Source organism: Heterocephalus glaber, unplaced genomic scaffold (genome assembly GCF_053883595.1).
Source record: "Heterocephalus glaber isolate CG9 unplaced genomic scaffold, H.glaber_assembly_v1.0 deba00001571, whole genome shotgun sequence".
Classification (NCBI taxonomy): domain Eukaryota; kingdom Metazoa; phylum Chordata; class Mammalia; order Rodentia; family Bathyergidae; genus Heterocephalus; species Heterocephalus glaber.
In genome coordinates, this window is record NW_028258356.1 from 3,470,368 (window position 1) to 3,497,202 (window position 26,835).

Below are 26,835 nucleotides of genomic sequence, written 5' to 3' on the forward strand. Positions count from 1 at the left end.
GGTTCTATTTAAAGCTTTAAATATAGGTATCCCTGGCTTCTGAAAATCAAAATCCAAAACCTAACATCTGACTCTACTGTGTTCTATTGTTGCAATCTCCTTTGATGGATAGGTAATCCTGTGACTCATGGAAATATTAGGGGGCGAGCCAGGCATGGTAGCGGACACCTGTAATCCCAGAACTCCAGAGGCTGAGGCAACTCGGCTGCATAATGAATTCAAGGCCAACCTGAATTGCTCAGCAAGAAACTGTCTCAACCCCCTCCCCCAAAAGAAATATTAGGGGGAAATGGCCATTCATTAAACTATCAAAAATATGATCCTACTTCAATTCTTGCAATGAAATATTTGAGTGACCATTATATGAAGTGTGATAAAAATATGGTGAATGTCTAAATTTCTTTAATATATTATGGTAAAACACATTATCATTAGTCCTCCTCAAAATGCTTCCTCTCACTTTGAACACACCCCATCATTCTTGCCACTTTCTGAAGCAGTTCTGGAAGTCCTCTTTCGTGAGTGGCTTTAGTTGCACTGTGGTGGCCACTTTGCTGTCCTGAGATGATTCAAAACGTTTTGACTTTAGGGAAGAGTCAGAAGTCACACAATGCCAGATCCAGTGAATAAGGTGAATAAGAAGCCACCACAAAAGTTTTAGGAGCCTCCCTTTCCATTGGATGGCACTTGGCAGCAGCATTCACTATATTGTTTTTTTTCAAACTTTGTCAAGACACGAAGGAGGACTTCCAGAACTGCTTCAGAAATTGGCAAAAATGACAGGATAAGTGTATTCATAGTAAAGGTGAATGTTTTGAGAGGAATTAATGGAAATGTGTCTTTAACTATAGTCTTTTTTTTTTAAGACTTAAATGTTCATCATATATTTCAATCCTGCCTCATATGCTGGGCATAATATTAGACCCTGAAGATTCAATAGTTTACCAGATGTCAAAATATCTAACAATTAGGAGTGTGATAAAAAGTGTGAAGATTTCTTTATAAAGTAGTCTGAGAGTAGACTGTTAAACTATTACAGTATATTACCTTTCTATAGCACTCTTCCCTGCTTGACACTATATTAAATGTTCACTGTTAGCTCAATTTCTCCTGTATAATTCTGTGTGTGTGTGTGTGTGTGTGTGTGTGTGTGTGTGTAGAAGCTTATTTTGGCACAAAGGAACTATATGATTTTGTACCATATCATGCCTCAAACCTCTCCAACCAGGAATCTTTTGAGTTATGTACTCAGTGAGGAGTCCTCACATTTTTGCAGCTCTTCTTGGCTATGGAGGAACTGGAATTCTAGCTCTTTGAGCCATTCCCTATCAAGTTCATACTGACCATTGTTGACTCCAAGACTGATCCTACTTAAAAGCACAGAATCTATCCCAGAAAGGCCTAAACTTCTTTCAATGCTTGAACTAACATAATTGTTTTCTCCAAATATGTTTCTGTATTTGTTTCTTACGGCTACTGTAATAAGTTATCAAACTTTGCAGCTTAAAATACATTTATTCTCTTTCAGATCCGGAAGTCCGCAGTTTGAAATTAGTTTGTTCGCTGCCTTACACTCCTGACAGAGCCTCTAGGGGCTCCTATCTTTTCAGAGTTCTGGTGGCTGTCAGTATTCTTGGCTTGTGGCTACATCACTACTCGTACTGTAAAAGAAGTCCGATGACAAAGGTTTGTCTAACTGACACCAGCTTTCAAGTTGCAAGTTTTCAGGGAAAACCAGCAGATTTTCTGGCAGGAGAGTATTTCATGAGCAAGATTCAAGGGCACCTTGGCGGATTTGGCTTACAATAACCCCTGGAGCGAGAGTCATTAGCCTTCGGAACATTCTGTGGGCAAAAACGATAACATTCTGCACGTCTTTCCATGAGAGCTGGGCTTGCCACGCAGCGCTGGTTCCTCATTCCCCTGGCTCCCACCAAGTGCAGAGCGGCAGCGACCCACAGCCACCCTGCCGGCGCCCCAGACTTCAACTAGGCGCTCGACTCTTCCAACCACCCGGGAAGACCCAGAGGTCCCGCCCCGGCCCGGCCCCGCCCCGCCCCGCCGCGGTCACGTGACCAGAAGTGTGACGTAGGAGGAAGGAGACGCCATTAGAGGGAGGCAGAGAGGGAGCGCTCTTCGCCTTCCTCGGGTGCCTGACGTGGTGCTGGGCCCTGCATTCTCGGAATCTTTCTGGGCCCTTCCACACCACGCCCGAGGAGGGGTGCAGCGGGCGTCCCAGTCGGCGGGCCGCTGCGGAGGGGTGTGGCGGCCGCGGCTGTGAAGGCGCCGCCGCGGTTCTGGGGCTCGGGCGGCCGGGAAGCGGCGGGATGGCTGCGGCCGGCGGCGGCGGCGGGGCGGCGGCGGGGCGAGCGTACTCGTTCAAGGTGGTGCTGCTCGGGGAAGGCTGCGTGGGGAAGACGTCGCTGGTGCTGCGCTACTGCGAGAACAAGTTCAACGACAAGCACATCACCACTCTGCAGGTGCGATTGCCTTTCTGAACTCGCCTGGGTTGGGGCAGCCTGTGGACTAAGGACAGGCTGCCGGGAGGGCGTGGAAGGCCCTGAAAAGTCCCCAGTGTCCCCCGAGCTGGCTGCGCACGTCCGGGAGTTCCCGTCCGTGGACTAGTTTTTCCCCTTTGATGCGCTTCCGCTTGGCCCCAGGTGTTTTTACCCTACAGTTTCCAAGTGGCAGCCCCTTTTTTCTTTTCTGCCGAATTAGGAACTTAGCTGCGGATTTGATTTTGCGAACGAGGTGATTTTTAACTTCAGCTCTTGCTGATGACAAAGTGTTTATGCAAGTTACATTTTGTCCTTCTCGAGTGACAGGAATAGAAAAACAGACGCCTCTGGAGGGGTTTTGAAATGACCGCTTGGCAGTACAGGTTACGCAGTTTCATTGCAGCCTGTGTGGATCTGACTTGCGGGTCACTAATTCTGCGAGGTGGGTCAGTCCACGTTGAAACGTCATGTGAATACTGACCAGCAGTCGGTCGCCTCCCTTTTAGAGGGAGTTGTAGTCTTCCCCCTTCTAAAGAAGCCAGTTTGCCAAAGGCAGTAAAGTCTAGTGAACTTTTGGGCTTGATTGCCTAGATTCAGATCCTACATCGGTCCATCTGACTAGCTGTGTGGTCTTGGGTAGATTGCTTAACTTGTCTGTCTCTTGAGTTTTATCGCCTTTTGAAATATCCACACTAATAGTGTCTAACACCTAGGGTTGCCAGGAGAAGTTTCTATAAAAGCACTTAGGACAGGATCCAGAGTAAGCCCTCTGCCTTTATTGTTACTGCCCCAATTTGCACAATAGATTTTAATTAGTAAATGTGTAGTGTGCAAGAACATGGATGCTATTTAATGACATGCATAATCCCCTAATTGTTGTGGCATTTGATGTTTGATGCTATTATTAAACTACTAGGTCTAGAATTTACAAAGATGCTCTGGTTCTGATTCTATGTTCTATTTTTACTTCTCAGTTTTTAATCCTATGTAAGCATAATATCTGAAGAAGTGAATGTCACGTCGTAGTGCCACAGTTTAATGGTACAGTGTTGCCCAAGCTCAACTTGGCGCTCAGGTCAGACTTCACCTTTTGAGCATTTAGGTTCCAATGCCTCTGGATATTTGTAAACAAGCCATTTAGCATTTTCCTTTGTGCAGGATCTAAGATAAAAGAGACAGTCATTGTGACTGAGATCTTAATGGTGTTTTTTGTTTTTTTTTGTACTGGGGATCAAACTCCGGGTCCTTGCGCCAAGCGTTGGAACCACTGAGCTAAATCCCTGGCCCCTTAATGGTTTTTTCTTAACTAACTTGTGTTATACATTTCTAAAACATCCTCAACGATAAAAAGCAGGCAAAGATTTTTAAATACATGGGAAAACCACAATAAACCACACAGGAGAGGATGAAGTTATTATGGTGGATCTCCAGTGTTAAAAACAGCATACCTGGGCCTGGGATTTAGCTCAGTGGTTCCACCACCTGCCTCAAAGGTTCCAAGATCGAGACCGAGTCCCGAGTTCAATTCCCAGTACCAAAAAAAAAAAACCAAAACAGCAGTCCTGATTTTTATATTTATATAACTCATCATAAACAGTATCTTGATTACGTTAGAAAGTTGAGGATTGTGTTATATCCCATATGTGGAAGCAGCACTCTAATCCTCTTACCAGACTTTTCAGAAAAGTTTGATATGTATGTATACCTATAAGACATAACCTTGTATGCTTTTAATTTCCAAAAATGAAGAGGTCATGCATCTGAAGATAGAGGAAGTGTTCACCTTTTTTTATCAACAAGTTACCTATCTTTATAAAATGTTTGGTGCTTTGCAAAGTACTGTCTCATTCATATTTTAAAAGAACTGTAATGCTGGCAGGAACCTAAGAATTCACTGTTTCAGTCTTTTGACTCTTTCAGCCAAGTGATAATCTGCCTTTTCCTTTTCTTGCTTCTCTTCTCTTCTCTTCTCTAGTATCATGGAGGTGAAATGAACTGATATACAAAGTAGAAAACCAAGTATGTCCTGAGGCGACCCATTTCATTTTTAGACAGGTCTAATTTCCAACAGATTTTTCTGTGTATAAAGCCAAAATCTATTTCTCCGTGGTTTCCAGTCCTAGTTTTGCCCTTTGAGTCTTGGTCTCATATAACATCCCTTCTGATAGTTGAAGATAGCTATCACATCTCTTTGAGTCTAGTCTTTTCTTTGGTAAACAGCTCTAATTCCTTTAACTGGATCTCCAATTACATTATTTTAAATCTTTTCACTATTTGGACATCTCACCTAGACACTCTTTGTTTAATCATTGTCCTTTTCTTTCTCTCTCTCTTTTTTTTTTTTTTCTTAGAACCCAGGACTTTTGATTGAGCTACATCTCCAGCCCTTATTTATTTATTGGGTGTTCTTTTTTGTTTTTTGTTTTTTGAGACAGGGTCTATGTAGTTCAGGCTGGCCTTGAACTCACTGTGTTGCCCAGGCTGGCTTCAAACTCAGGATGATCTTCCTACCGCAGTCTCCCCAGTGCTGGGATTACAGGCATGCGCCACCATACCCAGCATTGTTTTTTGTTCTCCTGTACCATCTTGCTAAGTTGCCCAGACTGGCTTTGAATTTTCGATCCTTCTGCCTCAGCTTACTAAGCTGTTGGGTGTCCTTTGTTCTTAAAAGTGGAATGCCTTGAGCTATAGAAATGATTCCAAGAATGATTTGAACTGAATGGAGAGTGTAGGCTATCACTTTCCTTAATGAGAATAATTTTCTGTCACTTAGGTAGAAAAGATTTTGAGCTTTGTAGACACCTGTCACATTGATTAGTATTGGATTTTCTGCCGACTAAAAAATAACTATTTGCTTCAAAAATTGTTGCATCCTTCAAATTCTCTTTTCTTTAATTTTGTAATTTTTATGTGTCTCTAATGTACTGGACCTGTTATAATTGGTTTGATTTATTTACTCCTATGGTCAAGGCCTGTTAATGTCCTTTTAAATCTTGATTGTGTAGTTTGTGAAACACTGCTTGGGCTTCTGTGGGTTATGAAGTGAGTGGGTCCCAGACATGCAAAAAAGAATAAGACATGAAAGCTGCTGTCTGGATTAGCTACTTTATAGTTTTGTGCATTGAAGATTTGGTAAGAATGCCCTCAATGTCATTAATAAAGACTTTGAAAGAAAGGGGAGAGGGCCAGATAGAAATCTCTATAGTCCAGTGATGCATGGCCAGAAATGAGTTTTTCTTTAGACATGCAGAGCTTAGGGTGGCTCAGGATGGTTTTCAGTCTGTATGTACCACAGGCCATCCTCCTCTTCCCCTTGTGTGAGAAACAGTTATTAGTGGATTGTTGTATATGTTGATGATAATGGAAGCAAAACAGTTTTAAGACCAACCTGTGTGGGCCCGCTACCTAGTGGACATAAATCCTTTACTGAAATTCAATATACCTGTGTTTATAGCAGCACAACTCATAATAGCTAAGTCTTGAAAGTGGCCTATATGACCATCCAGATGAAACGATAGAGAAAATTTGAAACACAGTGGAGGATTACTTTGTCATAAAGGATAAATTTGAGTCATTTGTAGGAAAATGGATGCACCTAGAGACCGTAATGGTAAGTGAAAGAAATCAGACATGCAAGCTTAAATGTTGTATAGTTTTTCTTATATGAGAAACCCAAAGAATAAAAAAACTAAAGAGTAAAATAAAAGATAATAGGAAATAAGAGAACCCTTACAAAAGGGAAGAGGGGACTGAGAGATGGAGGGAGGGAAACGGGATAAAATAGAATTAAGATATGTTACATGCATGTACCAACTTCCCACAACCAGTGTAATCATATGAACTACAAAAATGTATTAAGAAATAAAGTTACTCCAGCATCACAGATCTCCTTTTTGTTTTAGCCAAGTCTTGCCCACAAGGATTATGAGATGCTTTGTTAGATGTTTTCAGAAGAAAAGATAACATTGCTTCTGCAGTATCCAGATCTATCAGGAGGCCTGTGATGTGGGGGAAAGAGAAGCGACTTTGAAGTTAGACTTGAGTGTGAATTCTCACTCCCATGTCATAGTCATCGTGACCTTGGCAGGTTATTCTGTTTGTATATTTTCTCTTCATTTATAAAATGCAAGAGCTTCATTTGTCTTTTATGTGGGTTACATTGACAGTCACAATATGGAAAGCTCCTAGCATAGTGCCTGGCACATCCTTGTTTATTTAGCTTAGCTTTGTGTGTGCACGCGTGTGTGCGCACCCTCTGAAGGTCAAACCCAGGGTCTTAAACATGCTAGGGAAGCACTCTACCACTAAGTTATCCCTAGTCCCTACATGTGTTTGTTTAATAAATGTTTGCTGTTGAATAAATAGATGATTGTTAATTTATGTTTATTTCTTTCATGGTAGCTCAGAAAGGGTAATGGAATTAATTTGACTTGAAGTATTTTGAGAACCCGTGTTGTCTTTGAGGGATCACTGCATTTTAAAATTGCTTATGATATTGGGCAGGAATTTAGCTCAGTGCGTCTGCCGCTTGCCTGACAAGCACAAGGTCCCAAGTTCTATCTCCAGTACCAAAAAAAAATTGCTTATGTGTATTTTTTACAGAATTGCTTATGTGTGTGTATTTTTAAAATTATATATATACATGCATACTACAGTTTTTTGGTTTTTGGGGGGTTTTTTTTGGTACCGGGGATCGAACTCAGAACCTTGTACCTGCGAGGCAAGCGGCTGAACAACTGAGTTAAATCCCCGGCCCTATACTACAGTTTTAACTGGGATTGACATTTCTAGAATTCACTTTTTAAAAAATTGTACCATTTATTTTAGTAATGCTTTCTTTTTCAAGAATTTCTTCTAGGTTATACTTTCATAGATAAGTTCTCTGGCCCGGGACCTCAGCTTATATAGAGTCCCCAACCTGTTTTGTGTGAAATGATTTCCTCACTGATTTGAAACTTTGATAACTTGATGAGAAGACATTTGGAGTGAGTTACTGCTCATTCTTTTTCCTTTTTCCTTTTGGTACTGGGGATTGAACCCAGGAACTTTGACAGTGAGTACATTACCAGCCCATTTTTAATTTTTTTATTTTGAGGTAAGGTCTCGCCAAATCATTAAATTACCCAGGCGGCTTGAATTTGTGATTCTCTTGCCTCAGCCTACCAGAGTGCTGTGATTACAGGCATGTACCACCATGCCTGGCTAGTTGCTGCTTTTTTATGAAATTTATTAAGGCAATACTGTTAACTCTAAGGAATTAAACTCAAGAAATGCTTATTTTATACCTATTACATGTCAAACATTGTACTAGCTAGGGAATATAAAGATGAGTAAGGTACTTTAATCATCAGTTAAATTTCCTGACTTTAAAGGATTGTGCATTTCAGTTGTAATCACTTCTTGTCTTTTATGTCTTTATATCTGCACTCCTGGACATTCATTTCCTTTTCTTTAGTTGTACTCTTTTTCTTATTTATTGAATGTACTTATTGAAGATTTTGCACTGTGATGTCTGTCACTTTTGATTAATCTCTGTAAAAGGTAACATAGTCAGAACCATCTTCCCTTTTAGGCTTCCAAATTGTGGAGCCTTCTTGTGTGCCTCTTGAAGTCTAGAGTAGGTGCTTGGTGGTTGTTTATTTTTCCGGTACCAGGGGTCAAACTCAGGACTTTGCGCTTGTGAGGCAGGCACAGCGCCACTGAGCTAAATCCCCAGCTTGCCTGGCATTTGATTAACAAAATAATGGTATAAGGTTGGCTGGACAAGTAGTACTGTATCCCGACAGTTTGGCAAATGAGAAAACATAAGACTTAGATTAGATTTCCAGGGTCCTACAAATAGAAATGGTATGCATTTTTTAAAAACTAGGTCTCCTTTTTTGTTTTGTTTTGAAATGCACCTTGCTGAGCAAGACTTTGCACTCAGGTATTAGCAGTTGGTTTTATGATTTGCATCATAGTCTTTTGCCTAGGAATCTTGGTATCCTTGTTTGTAAGATTGTTATTTTGAATGTCTGAAACACAGTATCTTGAATGTCTGAAGTGTGGAAGTTCCTCTGAAAGCCACATCATTGCAGATTTAGCCAGTTCATTACAGCATTATAAGAATACATTAGTTGAAGTATTTTTAAAATCTTTTTACCCCCTCCATTGTCTACTGTGTACATGTAAAATATAGAACTACAGAAAATTGGGTGATTGTTTTCAAAGAAGTGTTTCTGAATTGTGACCATAAGTTCCTAATATATAAGTATTCCGTATCTGACTGCCATTTTCTGTTTTGTGTTTTAAGCTGTCCCATAGAACTAGTGACTTTTTAACTTTCTTTTTGAAAGTCTTTATTTGGCACTAAGCTGATGGGAATTCCTTTTTAGAAACCAAGAACAGGAAGTATAAAAATATTCAAGCACCCAGCTTAGTTTTCTGATAGCTAATTTTTATGGCCTTGCTACAAAGAGCTAATTTTATAAATTATCTGTCTGAATCCTGACATATCAAGTCTGGAAGTAATAATAGATACATAAATACTTAAGTTTGCAACAGTGTTAGTGACTAGCAAAATTAAGGGTGTATAGCTTTAGCAGTAAACACAGGAGTGTATTTGTTCTCAATTCAATTACTATGTTTTCAACAACTTCCTTATACTTACAAAATGATGCTTTAGGTATTCAGCTTTGCCAGTATTAGTAAGCCTAGCAAATGATTGCCCAATCAAGAACCAAAAAATTGGTTAAACATGTTATAAAAAACTTTAATTTGGTATATGTAATTTGTTATTCATTTGTTTCCCATATGCCTACTTTGTTTTTTTAAACAGATTTTTTTTCGTCATCCACTGATTTTGGATAAGATGTTAGGTAAATAATCACCATGTACAAATGACAAATGATAGCCTGAGATAATAATAGTAAGATTGTTAGTGGGGTTTTTTTTTTGGTACCAGGGATCGAACTCGGGACCTTGTGCTTGCGAGGCAGCTGAGCCACTGAGCTAAATCCCTGGCCCAAGATTGTTAGTGTTTTAAAATGCTCTTCAAGGGTGGGGGATTTAGCTCAGTGGTTCTGCCACCTGACTCGCAAGTGCAAGGACCCAAGTTCGATCCCTGGTACCAAAAAATAAAGAAAATAAAATACTCTAAGTTTGGTAGAAGAAATAGTGGTGCATTTATTAAGGGTTTGGAGGAAGAGACATATACTATTGCTGTGATCTTTATTACTTTGTTCATACCCTGAGAATATTTTGAGAGGTGAATTGATATCCAGGAATACTTAACTCTCCCAGGGGAGGACTGCCAGATTAAGAATGTGCCTGTAGTAGAACAGGGAGTTTTATGCAATGGAAAAATATTGTAGAGTCAGATAGGCTTCTGCCCACTGCAGCATCTAGTACATTGTCTGACCTTGGGTGAGTCTTTGTATTTTATTTATTTATTTTATTTTTTTGGTACCAGGGATTGAAATCCGGTCCTTGCACTTGCGAGTCAGGTGGTGGAACCACTGAGCTAAATCCCTGGCCCGAGTCTTTGTATTTTAAATCTCCGGTTTACAACTATTAAAATAGGGCCTATTATATGGTTTATAGGCCTGTTGCAAACATTACATGAGAAAGCCCAAGCACAGAGCTTGGAAAATCTATTTTTAGTTCTTTTACTTTGTTTCCTTCCTTATAATCTTGGAACCTTTTGAGTTGCTGTTGTTTAATGATATTCTCTTTGTCATTCTGGGGAGGGGTCATTTTTCACTGAAATGTTGCCAAGCATTTATAAATCCCTTCGAAGAGTGGAAATTGTGTTTAATAGTACACATGAACAGTTTTCTTGGGAGTGTGTTTATGGCTTTCTTCGGATTCTTTTTATTTTTGGTGCTGGGGATCGAACTTGGGTCCTTGCGCTTGCGCAGCAGGTGGCAAAACCACTGAGCTAAACCCCTGGCCCTTTCTTCAGATTCTTAACTCCCTACTCACTTCTCCCTCTCACCTTAACTACAGTGAAACAGACTTAATAGCTTTTACCCCAGAGTATTATAACGACAAATGGTATTCTAGTACAGATAGTCTGGCCAAATTGAGGATGTGCATTATAGAATTGATTAGAAAAGATAAGACAATAAAATAGAAAAGAAATTTCAGCCTTTTGATCATATCTATTTTGATAATACATTAAATATTTCAGCTGTATCCCCAAATATAGTTGTGTACTTAAGTGTTTTCTTCTAAAAAAAAGTGTTTTCTCCTGAAGAAAATATAAAATATTAAAAATTTAAAAGTATATAAAATAAGATCATTTATATTACAGAAGGAATCTTTCTGCAAAGTAGGCCTATGTTTTTCACTGTAAAAGATTTACTAGGAATCCTTTGATAATATGCAATACTAATGCATCACATATTCAGGTTGAAATAATGTGGTTTATAAGAAACTTTTTTTTTCCAACACCAGAGATTGAACTCAGGACCTTGCACTTTTGAGGCAGGTACAGTGCCACTGACTGAGCTAAATCCCCAGCCCATAAGGAAACTTTTTGAAGCACATCTTTTACATGACTTATATTTGCAATGATTTACTTGGGCACATTTATACATGCGTTTATTTACAATAACAATATTTGAGGGTCTGTTATGGGCAGGGGCACTTTGACTCCCCTCAACCCCTCCACTAGACAAGTGTTAGTTTATATATCAGTCTGGGAGGTACCATAGCATAATGGTTATAAGTCGTGTCTAGAGCTAGACTACTGGATTTCAGATCCTACACTGTCACAGTGACCTTGGGCAAGCTATCTTCCATGTGTCTGAGTTTCCAGTATCTATAATACTTGGATAATAATTGTATCTGACTCACAGGGTATTAGAATTAAATGAGTTAGTATTTGAAAAGCTCTTAGAACACTGCCCATTCCATTGTAAGCATTGTGAAACTGTTAAAAATATGTAATCTAAACCGAATGCTTATACCCATGAAAAGATAAGTAAAAAACTATATATGCTATATATATGTGAAAGTCTTCAAGGTAGAGGAACTCAATGTGAACTGTTTGAATAATGTAAGAAACTTAAAAATCCAAGGAAGAATGAACTGGATTTGGATAGGTGGTATTCAGAGAATAAAGAATAGGCCTAATATGGGGGGAATTTTGTGAACAAATAGAATGAGAGTATAAATAAACCATATAAGTTGGAAAATAAAAAATCTACTAGAAGCTATTTTAGGAAGATGGATATGGACAAGTTGTAGATGTCTTTCAACACAAAGATAAGGCTTTGAGACTGACTTGTAGATGTGGGCTTTCCAACATTTATAATGGAGAAGCTTATGAATGATTTTATAAAAATTGCATAATACAGTACTTGGAAGAAAGTAAACATTCAATAAATATTAGCTAGTATTAGCAATAATAGCAGAAATGACTGTAGTATTTCACTGTATGGATGTGCTGTATTTGTGTATTATTAGCTAATTAGCCATTAATGAATACTTAGGTTATTAAATTTGCTATTGGATGATAGTCATAAGTTACACAGGGGATGATAGAAAAAAGATAATTATACCAGCTCCAATATACTCCCCTTTGCTACGAAATACCATCAACACTTGTGGCAACAAGATTATGTTATTAGCAGCCAGTAAGAATGTTGTTCAAGCATACTTATTAAAAACTTATTAGGGAGCATTTCTCTGAGTTGTAAGATTAAAAAAAGAAGAAGAAAAATTAGAGGGATTTTGGAAAGGTAATTTGGCATACAGAGCAAGATAATGAGATGAGACCAGAGCTGTTTACTTTATGACATATATGAGACTGCTGGTCAAAGAACCCCAAAGGAAATGTGAAGACAAAACTTGGGAGATTTGGGGGCATTATGGACCAACAAGGGAAGAATATATTTCTAAGTTTCTAAACCTTATTGACAGCTAGGCAGAGTAATGTGTATCAGTATTCCCAGCTACTTGGGAGGCTAAGCCAGGGAATCACTTGTGCTTGAGAATTCAGGGCCAGCCTATGCATCTAGTGAGACCCTATTTCAAACAAATCAAACAGTGAAAAGCAAATAAACTTTGGTGACTTGAAAATTGTGATCAAAATACTAAACTTGGAATGGAAAGTCAGTTTTGGAGGGAATTTTGTCAGTTCAGTTTAAGGATCTTTGAGAAAAGAATTAACCTATTAAATATTTGGATAAGATTTAGATTTTAAGTCCTTCTATATGGCTGTGATTTTGAAACCATAATGAAAATGAGCGAGTTCAAATAATTTCACAGTTAATAGTAAATGACAAAGTTGAGATTCAAATCCAAAGTTCTTACTCTTAGCTCCTATGGGGGAAGTCTTATTTACGTTTACAGTGGCACCTCAGTTCACAGACACTTTTGTTTGCAAACAGTTTAGTTCACAAAATCGTGGCAGAATTTGGTGTTTGTTTGCAAACTACATCCAGTGACAAACACAACCACAGCCATCTTTCCTGTACAGACACAAACATGGCCGTCTTTTTCAAAATCATGGAACAAATTAAGTTCCTTAACTGAAGCACCACTGTATTGTCATATATTTAGTCTTCTCATTTACCAAGTTCTTTTACTATTTTGCCTTTTATTTATTTATTTTTATCTTTTTCTGGGTAATCTTTGTTTTGTGTAATGAACAATCTGGAGTCATATTTGGCCTTAAAGGCAGGCATTCCTGGATTTATCCCAGCTCTGTCATTTATATCTTACCTGTGGACTCCCTTAGTTAATCCCTAAACCCAATGGCCTTTTCTTAGTTCTAAATTTCCTTGGTAGGCTCACAGCAAAGAAATTCTTCCTAAAGTCTAGATTTCTCTTCAAATAATTCTCTATCCTATCTTCTTAGTTGTTTTACTTTTCTTCTGTATCAGTACACTCACATGTGACTTATTTCTACATAGCTCTGAATTCAGCTCTCTGTTCTTTTTTAAAAATATGTCAATCAGGCCAGGAATGTAGCTCAGTGGCACAGTGCTTGCCTGGCAAACGCAAGGACCTGAGTTCAATTCCTGGTACCAAAAAAAAAAAAGAGAGGAAAAAAAGACTTTAAAAAATGCCCCTTAAAAAAATAATAAAAATATGTCAACTAACCATGGATTCTGAGTGTGTTTCCTCTTCAATAACACTTTTTTTCTAGCCTCTCTTTTCTGTCTTCCTAGTCTTTTTTTTTTTTTTTTGGTACTGGGGATCAAACTCAGGCCTAGTCTTATTTCAAGCCTTTTTAGTTTTTCTCTGCAACTTTGTAGGCCTAGTCCTGTCATTGCTGATCAAGCTTCCCTCCTATCTCCCAGTGTCATTCTTTGAAAATACAAATCTATTCTTTCCTCACTGCTTACAACCCTTTGGTGATCCTCCCTTGTCAGTGGTGCTATTTCTTAAGTTATTTCTTAGGATGAATTAGGCATTTCTTTAGGGGAAAAAAAGAGGTTCAGTGCTACATGGAAGAAACTTAAGGAAAAGGGATGTCAAATGAGTTTGAGAAATACTTGACCAAACACAGCTAGCCTCCTTTTTGGTTAGATGTGCTGGTGTGCCTTGTAAATACACGCAGAGCAGTATGTAACATTTCCCACATGTACCTGACCATGGCATACTTTTTAAAAAAGTGTGTGTGTGTGTGTGTCTAATGGTTCGGAACAGGTTTTATTAAGACCTATACAAGACAAAGTATCCTAGGATCCTTTGAATTTAGATTTTATCTATATAGTCTCCCCCTGGCTTTATGGACTTGGAGTTCCCCAAACATACTTGGAGTCATGTATTTCAAGGCTTCAGTGGTTTCACTCATCTGTTATGAGAAACTCCTACTATCTGAAGCCACCATCGACTGATCCAGGCAGTTGTTATATTTCCTTTCTTTTTTTTTTTGGTACCAGGCATCAAACTCGGGACCTTGTGCTTGCAAGGAAGGTGGCAGAACCACTGAACTAAATCCCCGGCCCTGTTATATTTGCTTTCTAAGCACTCTTCTTACGGTGTACTTGGCAAGACCCTACTTTTTATTTTTTATTTTTTATTTTTTTTTGCTTTGCAAGCACAATTTGTAGCAAGTTTTGAATTTTTTTTTAAATTCTTTTATTGGTACATTCTAGGTATACAATACGTTTACATTTATCATTGGGTGCTTGTACCTGTACATGATGTATCTTGGTTCTTATTTTTTCCCCATTACCTGTGCACCCTTCACCCCCTCCAGCCTTCCCTATTTACATAGGTTTTGTTTCCATTTTTTCTCTTTCATAATTTTTCCTTTCCCTTCTTTCCTTTCCCCTTCCCCTTCCACCACCCCTACCCCTTTGGACCTTTTCTTCCTATTTCAAATTATCAGTTATTCGTTTTAATCATTTTAATCCTTATTTACACTTTCAGTTTCTCACACTAGAGAAACTATTCGGTATTTACACATGTGTGTCCTATTTATTTCACTTAAGAGGATGGCCTCAATATGCATCCATTTAGCTATAAATGTCTCTAGTTTCTCGTTCTTTATGGCTGAGTAGTACTCCATTTTATAAAAAAAAAAACACATCTTCTTTATCCAGTTTCCAGTTGATGGGCATTTGGGCTGTTTCCAAGCTTTAGCTATTACGAACTGTGCAGCTATAAACATGGGTGCACATATATCGCCGTGGCATGATTCTTTTAATTCTTTTGGGAAGATACCCAGCAGGGGAATCGTTGAAGACCCTACATTTTAGCAATTGTCACATGAAATTGTAATTCCCTCTGTGTTTCAAATTCTCTAGTAAACTCTAAGCTCCTTTAATTTCTCATAAAATTATTAGATATACAAAAACAGTTGAATCATATAAATGCAGAGGCATTTGGAATAATATTGTTATTCATAGAATTAGTAAATCACCAGAAAGCATTTATTGTATCTTAGAAATCTCTTATGTTCTTTGTCCCTTTAAGTAAGGAAGGAACATGTCATCAAATCAAATACTCCAAGAAAAATTTGTTCCACATCTAGAGGAGAAAAACTAAGAAAAATTACTTAAAATTTTCTTTTCAGTGCTGGGGCTCAAACCCAGGGTTTTGCACATGCCAGGAAAGTATTCTACCACTGAGCTACATCCTCAGATTTTCTTCGTAATTTTAATAATTTGTATGCATAACACAAGATGTCTTTTTCTTAGATAAGAATGTAAATAATATTTTGTCTTTAATAAAAATGTTTGGTTATAAAATAAAAATTTAATTTTTCCTTTTGTCTTATAACTTAAATGTCACATTGAGATGGTATATTCGTCTACAATTGTTAGGATAAGGAACATTATTTTATATGAAACATTGTTTAATATATTTCTCTTTCTTCAGGCATCTTTCTTAACAAAGAAGTTAAATATCGGTGGGAAAAGAGTAAACCTTGCCATATGGGTAAGTTAACCTTTTCAACTATATGAGTAAATGACACTAAATACCTGTCATTGGTATTCTATTAACTAAATGCCTTAAGGAATAGGGATTTGAATTTCTCAAATTTTTATAGTTAACTGAAGGTTAGCCAAATTTTCTTTTTAATTAAAAATATCCTACATTCTGGTTAAGGGTTATATTTGAAATACAATTTTATATTTGAATATTGATGTCATAACTTTTCTGCCACAAAGGGCCTACTCAGGGGTTCCACTTAAAGGCAGGGTGGATGGGGAGCAGCTCTCCCCCCAAGTGTCTCCATGTGCCAGGCTCTAAGGGAGTGGCTGGTGGAAAGTAGGGCTACGGTACCTTTAAGCAGGTGGTCCTGATGTGTGCTCTCTTCCCATCTCTTGTCCCTGTGTGGAGTGTCTGAATTTAGGGCAGAGCCTACTCCTGGCTTACAGTACAGTATTGGGCATTTTGATCCTCTGGCAAAAGAACTGGTTTTTTAGTGGGGATAGGAAAGCTGCTGAGGAAAAGAGTTGGGAGGACAATAACATTTATATAATAGTAACATTGCATAGGACTTATAACTTGACTTTAAAAATAACTTTGTTTTTGTAAACTTTTGGGTTTTTTGAATAGTGTTTTGGGGTTATCTGACTTTATGCCCTGGTTGCCAATTAATCAAAGCTTGAGATAGATGTATCTTTTTGTTCTTATCTAATATTTGTTGCTTTATTTAGGATACAGCAGGTCAAGAGAGATTCCATGCATTGGGTCCAATTTACTACAGAGATTCAAATGGAGCTATTTTAGTTTATGATATAACAGATGAAGATTCTTTTCAGAAGGTATTCTGTTTACTTTGTGAAGTTACTTAGCTAACCTCTCTTTTAATATGTGTTTGTTCACTGGTATGACTAGTTTCTAAAAACTTTAAAAGTATATCATTTGTGTATAAATGGTGACCACTCAATTTTTTTATTGGAGTATATACACTAGAGTACTCAGTTTTTTGCATGGCTTTCTCAAATATTAGGGAAGGGAAATAAAGTTAAGCTTTAGAAAAATACATTTCTTTGATTCCAGACATATTGGGCACCTGAAAACTTGGCGTGATTGCACAGGCTTCCTCATTGTTAAAAGAAAAAAGGTAGAGCAAAATCAAGTTTAAAGTCTTACTCTTCAACAAATATCCTGAAAGATATAATAAAATCTTTAAAAAGACAATCTAGGCAGTGCTTATTTAAAGTTTCTTCATTTAAAAAAACTCCTTTTTAAAATTAGCAACAAATGTGAGGTTTTTAAAGTTGTTTGGGACCAAAAATTAGTTAACATTGAAATTACGTTTGAATTCTCATCACAGGCAGGATGGGTTACTTATTTGACCTTTCCTCCTAAAGCCTTTTTTGGAATAAATTTGTCAGCAATGTGTAATGAAACGGGATAATTTTCAAGGCAGAAGCTTTTCTTGCCATGAATTACAAGTTCTTGTTGAAATTATTTGTCTTTTTAGTTTAGTTCTTGTTTTATTTGTTTTCTCTTTATTTTTTTTCAATTAAATGTAATAGAGCAGATACACAAGTTAGCTCTTCGACTATTAATTACATGGCAAAGTAATCTAGAGAGGAAAATGAAACATAAGTAGCTTGCTAATTCAACAGTTATTTTGGAGTCTGTTGTTTGAAGCTATTTTTTTTGTCCCTTCCTGACTTTCTGCATAAAAAGAATTGGTTTAAGCCAGTGATTTAGCTCAGTGGCACCACGCCTGCCTTCTAAGTGCAAGGTCCCAAGTTCAATCCCTGGTACAAAAAAAAAATAAAAAACAAAAAGAAAGTTTCAGTATTTCATTGATTAAAAGAAAATTGAACCTTTTAGGTAGAAAAATGACAAGTTATGGCTACCTTACAAAACTCCCAAAACTTAGTGGCTTAAAATGATGATTCAGGAAACTACTATTCCTGATTCTGAGGGTTGACCAGTCAGGTCCTCTGCTGTATGTGGTAGCAATGGAGTCACTCATTGAACTGGGAATGGGACTGGGGCTGGAATGTCCAAAAATACCTGGTTTCTGGTACTCTCTCCACACACACCCTCATTGTTCTGTATTCTGTCCTAAGCGTTTTATATGATAACTGGGTTCCAAGAATATAAAAAGTAGAAGCTGCCAGGTCTTCTCAAGGCTTATGTCTGTAAGTGACTGAGCATTACTTCTGTCACATACTCTTAGTCAAAGCAAGTTACAAAGTCAGCCATAACTCAGAGATTGAGAAATCTGACACAATTTGATGGAAGTATGAAATCTGTGCCTAACTTTATCACAAAATATTTGGGAACTATGATTAGGTCAGTTGTGGAAGAGGATCTAATGGGAGATAAGTAAACAATTTTATTTCATTTATGGTGGTGGGGACAGAACCTCGGGGCTTTATACGTGCTAGGCGAGAAGGTAATCTACCACTGAGTTACAACTCCAGCTCCAGTAACAATGTTTTTAAAAAATTGGTTGGTTTAGTAAATTGTGATACTTTGTGAACAAGGAGTAGAATAATATGTTAATTGGATTTTGGTATGTTTCTTTCGAGGCAGTAAGGATGTGTGCCTCAGGAGGTATAAAACCAATGCTGTCATTTTTTTGGTATGAAATTGACTAAGTTAAATGCTTTGAAAACTTTGTACATATATATGTGAATGAAAGAAAAAGGGTGGTGTACCAAGAAAACTGTGTTTCAGTCTGTTATAAAGATAAGGTGATGATGATACTTACCTTGGCTTTTATAAGGATTTTGGGTTTCTCAAGATAGTTCTTCTGCATTCTTTGTAGAACTATTATATTTGTACCATAGGACCAGATGACAATAAATGCCTACCACGTATCTCATGTAATCTTTGTAAATTATAGATGTGTGTGTTTTTTTAAGGAATATATATAAATTCTCTGAGGTTTGATTGCTTGCAGATTGTTTGATTACAAGAAATGAAAGCCTAATTTGTTCTTAATACTATGGTTTTATTGTAATCCTGCTACTTTATTGTAATAATTAAAAACATAAAAAGATTAATTTGCTTGGTTCCAGTGTACTTCCACCTGTGTTTACTGCTGTGATTCATGGATAGTGAAACTTTGTTCTAGAATTCTCTATACCAGTGCTTCTCTACCACGGAATGAGAACAGATCTTTCCACTGTATGTTTGTGTTTATGTGGTTTGCAATATTATGTGGTAATATTGATTCTTAAGTCAGTCATTCATATTAATTCCTAAATATATGAGCTGTTACACAAAATCCTGAAGTATTTTCACAATGTTGTGTTCTTAGGTGTTCTAACAGGATTTGTTTTAATATTTACTGTTTTATATATACAGGTAAAAAACTGGGTCAAAGAATTACGGAAAATGTTGGGAAATGAAATCTGTTTATGTATAGTTGGTAAGCATCATTTTTTTAAATGTTCTTTGTTATTAAAGACATAGTAAACAAACATTCTTGCTTTTGAGAAAAAAAGAATTATGGCATGTTAATATTTAGTATTTTAGAATAATTTAAGATTTGGAGGTGATATTCCAGGAAATTCAAATTCTATTTCAGGGAATTCTTTGGGTAAGAAATAGAAGCTAAACATGTGAGGCTTCAGCTTCCCCAATCTTTCTTCAATTCAACCCTTACTTTGTAGTTTTTTCTTCATATGAGTTGATACCATATTCCCATAACCTTCACTTACTGGTTTCTCTTGTGAGCTCTGTGTGTGCGTGCGTGTGTGTGTGTGTGTGTGTGTGTGTGTGTGTGTGTGTACATGGACATGCAGCACTAGGGATTCAACCCAAGGCCTCACATGTGCTGGGCAAGTGCTTAAAAACTGAGCTGCGTCCTCAATCTCACTTAGTGATTTTTTTTTAAATGAACCTCTTTTTGTTTGTTTTTTTGAGACAGAGTCCCACTATTTAGGCTGACCTTGAATTCACTCTGTAGCCCAGGGTGGGCTCAACTTCTCAGTGATCCTCTTGCCTCCATCTCCAGAGTACTAGTATTGCACAGCCATGGGTATGGTGGTGGTAGGAGTATGCACCACCATGTCCATCTCTTTCAGTGAACTTTTTGTTGAAAAATGACACATGCAGAAAAGCATACAAATTTTAGTAACAATATAATTTTCACACAATGAAAATTTCATAAAGTGTAAATGGTGCCCTTGGGGCCCCACTTTGGCCCCATTTTGCATCTTCCTTATCTCAATACTATCACAGTTACCTTTCCTTCACATCCCCACTCCAGCTACTATCCTAACTTTTTACTGCATGATTTAGTTTTGTTTTAAATTTTATATTAGTGGAATCATATACTATGGACTCACTTGTTTCATGTCTGGCTTCTTTGGCTTTATGTTATGTTTACCAGATTCCTCTTACGTTGTTGTGTATAGTTGTAGGGTATTTTATTCTCTTTGTTATTTAGTAATTTATTCTGTGAATATTCCCGTTTATCTGTTTTGCAGTTATTTTGTTCTGTTCCCTGTAGTATTCAGTGTTTCTCTTTTCTTTTACTACTAACTTTGAAATAATAATACTAACTTATAGGATTGTAGTGAAGATAATATAATGATGTGGCAGAGACATCAGCATTTGACAAGCACTTATTCTTTTCTCTTTATATAAGTCAACCCTCCACACATTTGAAGCATACCTGAATGATTCATATATTCTTATATTCTTTAGATCTTCAACTGTTTTTTTTGGCTTATCTTCCAGAGATTGTCCTTGTCAAGATTATTTTCTTTTTAGGTTAATTCTAGTGTGTATTTCTCCTACATTTGAAATAAACCCTAGAAGCCAAATGTTGAACCAGTATATATTTATGGGGTCCTGCCCTCCGCCCCTTTAATTGACAGAGTTTCACTGTGTTTAAATTGCTCAGGCTAACTTGGAACTCCTGGGCTCAAGCCATCCCAATATCTCAGCCTCTCAAGTACACAGCTGAGACCACAGGTGCATACCACCACACCACACTTCTCTCTCTCTTTCTGTATGTTCAAACTGTCCTATCAAGTTTGTTGAAAATTATAGAACTTTTTTTCAGCCACATCAGTTCATTATTTCTGCATTTAAAAAAATCTGAAGTCTTTTTTTTTTTTATAAATGCTGTTCTGTCAGATTTTTCCTAGCTTGTTCTTACATAATTGAGTGATTTAAACCTATAGGAATTTCATACATCTTTGAACCTTTATGTTTGATTTACAATCTCTTTGCTTCTTCGTGTGTAAATTGAATACTTAACCTTCTACATTCTTCTCTCAGCCATTGATGACCATATGTTAATCAGTTACAGAGAAACCCATACTTCCACTAGCAGACTTTTCCCTCTTGGTTGCCTTTAATCTACTGGTTAACACTCTTAGCTGTGGTGGTTTTATTCCCTAGTATTCTGCATCTAGTCTCTCTCTAACAATTTTGTATGTTTATTTATAAATACATATTTATCACTAATCATAGTTAGCATTTATGTTCCTGGCACTGTTCTGCAAACTACATGTTTATTATTTCATTTAGGGCTCCCGGGATGCTACAGGAAGACCATTTATACTTTACAGATTCTAGTTCTTTATCATTATTAGGCCATCCACTCTTAGCATTGGGCATATTTCTTCCATATTCTAGGTCGGGCGGGGGGGGGAGGCTGGGAATCAAACTCAGGCCTTTGCTTATCCTAAGCAGATTTTCTACCACTGAGTTATATCCTTATTCCCTTCCACGTATTTATTCTAATATGCATTTTTAAAGATAGTAAAGTGTTTTGTACCTTTTTTTGAGACAGGGCCTCACTAGGTACAGGCTAGCCTGAAACTTAGGATCTTTCTGGCTCACCTTCCTGAAAACTGGGATTATAGGCCTAAGCCACCATGCCTGGTTTTTTCTTTATCCTGCTATTTAACAGAGTGGCTTTTCCCCTTCCTCACTGTGAGTGTGTGTGTGTGTGTGTGTGTGTGTGTGTGTGTGTGTGTTTAGCCTTCATAGTACTATACCTTGAAGTGGGTACTTATTATAGTGGTTGTCCTCATTTTCAGGTTTTGTAAGCCTATCAGAAAATTCTCTGATTCCTATGTAGTTGCAAGATAGTATCGAAACAGGAGCCTCAGAGCCTTAGTTCTGTAGCTTTCTTGCTTTTGAAAGAATGTAGAAACTACAAAAGCTTTTAAGCTTCAGAGGATGTCAGTCACTCACAGGTCATTTTTCTGTAACATAGTCCATACTGATGTTCCAAGTAGCACTAGTTATTTAATAGGATTTTTCAGTATTTTAATTTAAACTAATATGTAGATTATTAAAAGTTATAATAGTTAATAATCACTTCATTAAAATTAGTCATTTATAACATTAAAAGCAATTTCTGATAATTTCCGCATAATATTCATTTGGTACTATAAAATGACTACCTACTTTTCTTATCCTTACTGTTTTTGTAAGTGGTGATAATTCTGGTGGAATTTGGACAGTCTGACATTAAAGATCTAGAAAAAAATTCATCATGTTTTAGTTAATGAGAGCAAAAATGTCCTTGCTATCTCTAAGAGGACATCTTGTTTTACCTTTTTAGAGGCAGAATCTTGTGCCTGTTTGTTGAAGCTACCTGCCACCAGATAGTGCTTTTTGCATTCTTCGTAGAATAAAACAACTTGTTTTCCCTCTGGTTACAGTGAGATATATTGGCTATAATATTTAGCAAATTAACCATTTAATTGACAATAAAATGGGACATTAGAATAATATGGAACTTCTTGCTGAAGTAGACAGATATTCAAAGAAGACAAAACTCACTACTGGCTTTATGTTGACCCATTGAGCTTTATAGTATTCTTTACTTCCCTCCTGCTCATCCTTAGACTGTGGTGGTAAATAGTGTCTTACAACTGGCAGCAATTAGGTGCCTAAATTATTTAAGGTCCTCAATATATAGAACCTCTGGACTTACACTTCTTGGTGCTAAACATTGTACCTTTTCATTGGATGCTTGCTTCAGTGCTTTATCTAAAGTGTATCTAAAATTGCTTTCTTAACTCTATAAAAAAGTCCCAAGGGTGGGTGGGAAAACACCTTAATTATAAGGTTGCCCCCAGTATCATAACAGAAGAAAGGAAAACATTTGACATGTACTTTCTTGGGGTATTTTTCCCCATTTTATGTCTTGTTCCCATTACCTTTCGCACTCTCCCCCCAACTCACATTTTGTACTCAATAAGGAATCTGCATTTTACAGTATCTTTTTTTTCATTTTGATGGCTTTTTAGCATAATCTGAGTTTCATTCCATTATTTTAAGGGGAGCTAATGATATACATAAAATTCTAATAAAAAGTTCACAAAAATTGTTTTTTAAACAAATAATATGGACATGTTGGCATTCAATTCCTGTGGTGGAAGACTACTTAAAAATCCATATATTTAATTCTTCAACCAGTTTATATTATCTAGGAAACCAGAATACTCTTTAGAATTCAAAAGGCTAGCCTGATATATTTTAGTAAACTATGAGAGAACCATACTTAATTATTGACTGGCTAAGTTAATTGAGGAGCAGAGAAAAATTTTGCTCTTTTAACCACTTATACTTTATTAAGAATTGTGTGTTTAGTCCTAGATTACCTAGGGAATCTCCTGTCCCTGTTATATTCTAAATCAAAGAATAGAGCCCTTCTCTTTGGAAAAGTTATTTTTTTCTGACTGACTGTAGATTCAGCAGGGGTAAGCATTTATCCCTTTAAAGGAGGATGAAGTATTCACCTGGACAGTCATGAACAGCTGTCTTATCATAGGGATTAACTTTATAGTTGTAGGACAAGTCTGATGGGAGTTTGTATTATCTTTTCAGATAACTAAAATGGCAATTGTATGTTTAAAATTGGCTTAATTTTACAATAAAAAATCAGTATTAAGAATAGTCTTTTCTTTTTTCAAATTAGGTAATAAAATAGATTTGGAAAAGGAGAGACATGTTTCCATTCAAGAAGCGGACTCGTAAGTGTGGCGCACCCCCTACACACCACTCCTGTTTGCTTGCAAGGAGAACGTCTTCCTTTTTGTACAGTGTGCTTCACTATTTAGGTGTTACTAAAACCTCTTAAAGTGGATTAAGCTGTTAGATTCAAAGAAGCATGTTTACACTGGTAATTTCTAGATTTTTGGCAATGTTTAAAGATACTTCACTTCCTCTTCACCTTTAGGTGCAGTGAAAAATGCAAGAATGATGTAAAAGAAAGCCGTTATGATCAACTGGGCACTTAAAATATTTGAATTCTAAATTAATATATAAAAATGTCAAGTCTTGTTATATTTGTGTTTTAAAAAATTCGGTTTAATGCCTACAGAGGTTCAGTAGCTGTATAATCCTAATTTGACTAAACTTGGGTAAATTACTAATTTGCTAAGATAAACTAGTAAGTCACTGAAATTGCTACTATAAAAATTTCAGGGGCTGGGGATTTAGCTCAGTGGTTCCGGCACCTGCCTCGAAAGCACAAGGTCCCGAGTTCAATCCCTGGTACCAAAAAAGAAAAAAAAAATTTTTTTTTAAATTTCAAATGTTTTATATCAATCAGTGATGTTACTTTTTTTTTTAAGGTATGCAGAATCTGTGGGAGCAAAGCATTATCATACCTCAGCCAAACAGAACAAAGGAATTGAGGAACTTTTTCTTGACCTTTGTAAAAGTAGGTATAATCATATTTAGTATGTTTAAAAATGACCCTTTTTTAAGTATTGATACTGTTTTAAAAATATTTTACCACTTTCTGTTAAATTCCACATAGATAATTCATCACATCTACCTGTAGTATTATTTACTTAATATTCTTAACTCATTTTTTAAAAATCTTAAATCCCTACTATAGCCCTGTTCTTAATCAGTAATTAGTGGCTGTGAAATCAGGTGTGTAGTATATACTCATAAAAAATAAAAACAAAAAAAATGAAAAGAAAAATATATGTATAATTATTAAAGTAAAAATGGAAGAAGAATTTACAGATTAAAACATATTTAAGAGCTATAACAAGCTGTTGTAATGATCCTTCTTTGGATCCTGATTTGACCAACTTAATGAAACGAATGTTTGTGAAAGAATTAGAAATATATGACCACCTGTTGGATATTTGATGATATTAAGATATGTTTATTAGTTTTTTAGTTGTGGTAGTAGTGTAGTTATTCAAAGAGTTCTCTTTTAGACATACGTATTAAAATAATTAATGAATAAAATTACATGATTCAGAATAGTGGTAGGGATGCTTAGGGGTATGGATAAAATTGGGTGATAGATTTTCATTATGCTGGGTTTTTTCTACTATAAAAGAAGTATGTTTCCTGGGGATTTAGCTGACTGGTGCTGCGCCTGCCTCGCAAATGCAAGGTCTTAAGTTCAATCCCCGGTACCAAAAAAAAAAAGAAATATGTTTGAAAGTTTCTCTATTAATAAAGATTTTTTAGAAGAGAAGGAAAATAAGTTTGTTTCTGTATAGCCTGAAAATTATTTCTCATATTAATAGTAAGATGCTTATCATATTTAGGAAAGCCTAATCTATGGAACAGTGGATTGAAATAACTTTCGGAGAATTTGATGAAACTGATTTTTCCCTTAAAAAATACATACTTACACAAACACAAATTTTGGATTAAATTTCAGTTTTATGAAACTTCCTGAGTCACTCATAGTTCTGGAGTAGTGATTATCTAAATAAGGTCCCTGATCAGCAACATCAGCATCACTTGAGACTGTGTTAGAAATGCAATTTCTTGGCCCTTCCACAAACCTACTGAATCAGAATCTCTGGAGGTGGTAACCAGAATCTGTGTTGCTCTTTTATAATTTTCTTGTTGATTGAAAGTTGAAAATAACTCATAGTTGCATACTGAAGTCACAGAAGGAGAAAGCTCAAAGATTACATTTCTGATAATCTTTCCTTTCTCCCTCTCCTAGGGATGATAGAAACAGCACAAGTGGATGAGAGGGCAAAAGGCAATGGCTCTAGTCAACCAGGAGCTGCAAGACGCGGTGTACAGATTATCGATGATGAACCTCAAGCTCAGAGTGGTGGTGGAGGGTGTTGTTCTTCTGGATAACTGTTCACACCTAAGAAATTGAAAAAACAAAACTGTGGATCATTGCCCTCAACATGAAGACTGCCATATTTCAAGTCACATTATTTTACCAATGGAGTTATAGAATTAACAGTATTTTAAATTACATTTATAACACTGCAGAGACCTTAAGTGCTAAACTTAGTGGAGTTTGTGACCAGAGAATTGGCATTTTCTACAAATGTTAGCAAAGCAATTACCAATGGCCTTTTTACATATTTTTTTCTTTAATGAGAAATAATATGCATGTAGAAAAGACCTTCTTAAAGGCTTCATTTATATTCTTTTAAATCAGATCTTTATTTAATAACTTATATATGTTGTTGGAATGGTATGCATTTTTTCAGCCCTTTGTATTTTGTGGTAGTTTGAATTGTATCTCTCCTAAACAGCGAACTGATTTTGTTTTTGTTTTTAGTTAGCAGATACCTGAAGTACTATTTTTGCAGGGTTTGCACAGGCCCCTAACTGTCTACTACTTTGATATAATCTATATACATTCTGTATGCTGAGCTGGTAAAATACATTGTAAATAACATATTAAATATTTTATCTGCTTTTACAAGCGCAAGGTGCAAAAATATATGTACAATAGCCTCATTGATGACTGTAAAGTGAATTAACATTTGTTGATAATGCCTAAGCTTTTGACTCTAATATAAAGATCATCACTCCCCCTTCACTTGTGTCTTAACTTGAAAGTGGTGTGTTTAAATTTTCACACATACTTTACTTGAAATATTGCTGTTGTCACATTTTTTGCCTCTTAAGTCCATCTGATGATTGAACAGCAGCATTTGCCTTTTGGTTTGGGTTTTCTGTTTTTGCTTTAATAAAAAGAAATGGCTTCTGA

The 26,835-nt window shown here is 36.5% G+C and overlaps 1 protein-coding gene across 1 annotated transcript; it reads left to right on the forward strand.

Annotated features, from left to right (window-relative positions):
• The first annotated feature begins 2,091 nt into the window (after window positions 1-2,091).
• Window positions 2,092-26,835, forward strand: Rab21 (RAB21, member RAS oncogene family). Its single transcript, XM_087192433.1, has 7 exons — window positions 2,092-2,480; window positions 15,819-15,878; window positions 16,604-16,711; window positions 19,227-19,290; window positions 23,812-23,866; window positions 24,470-24,558; window positions 25,822-26,835. Exons 1-7 carry the CDS (start codon window positions 2,328-2,330, stop codon window positions 25,962-25,964), a joined length of 672 nt encoding a protein of 223 aa, XP_087048559.1. The 5' UTR covers window positions 2,092-2,327; the 3' UTR covers window positions 25,965-26,835.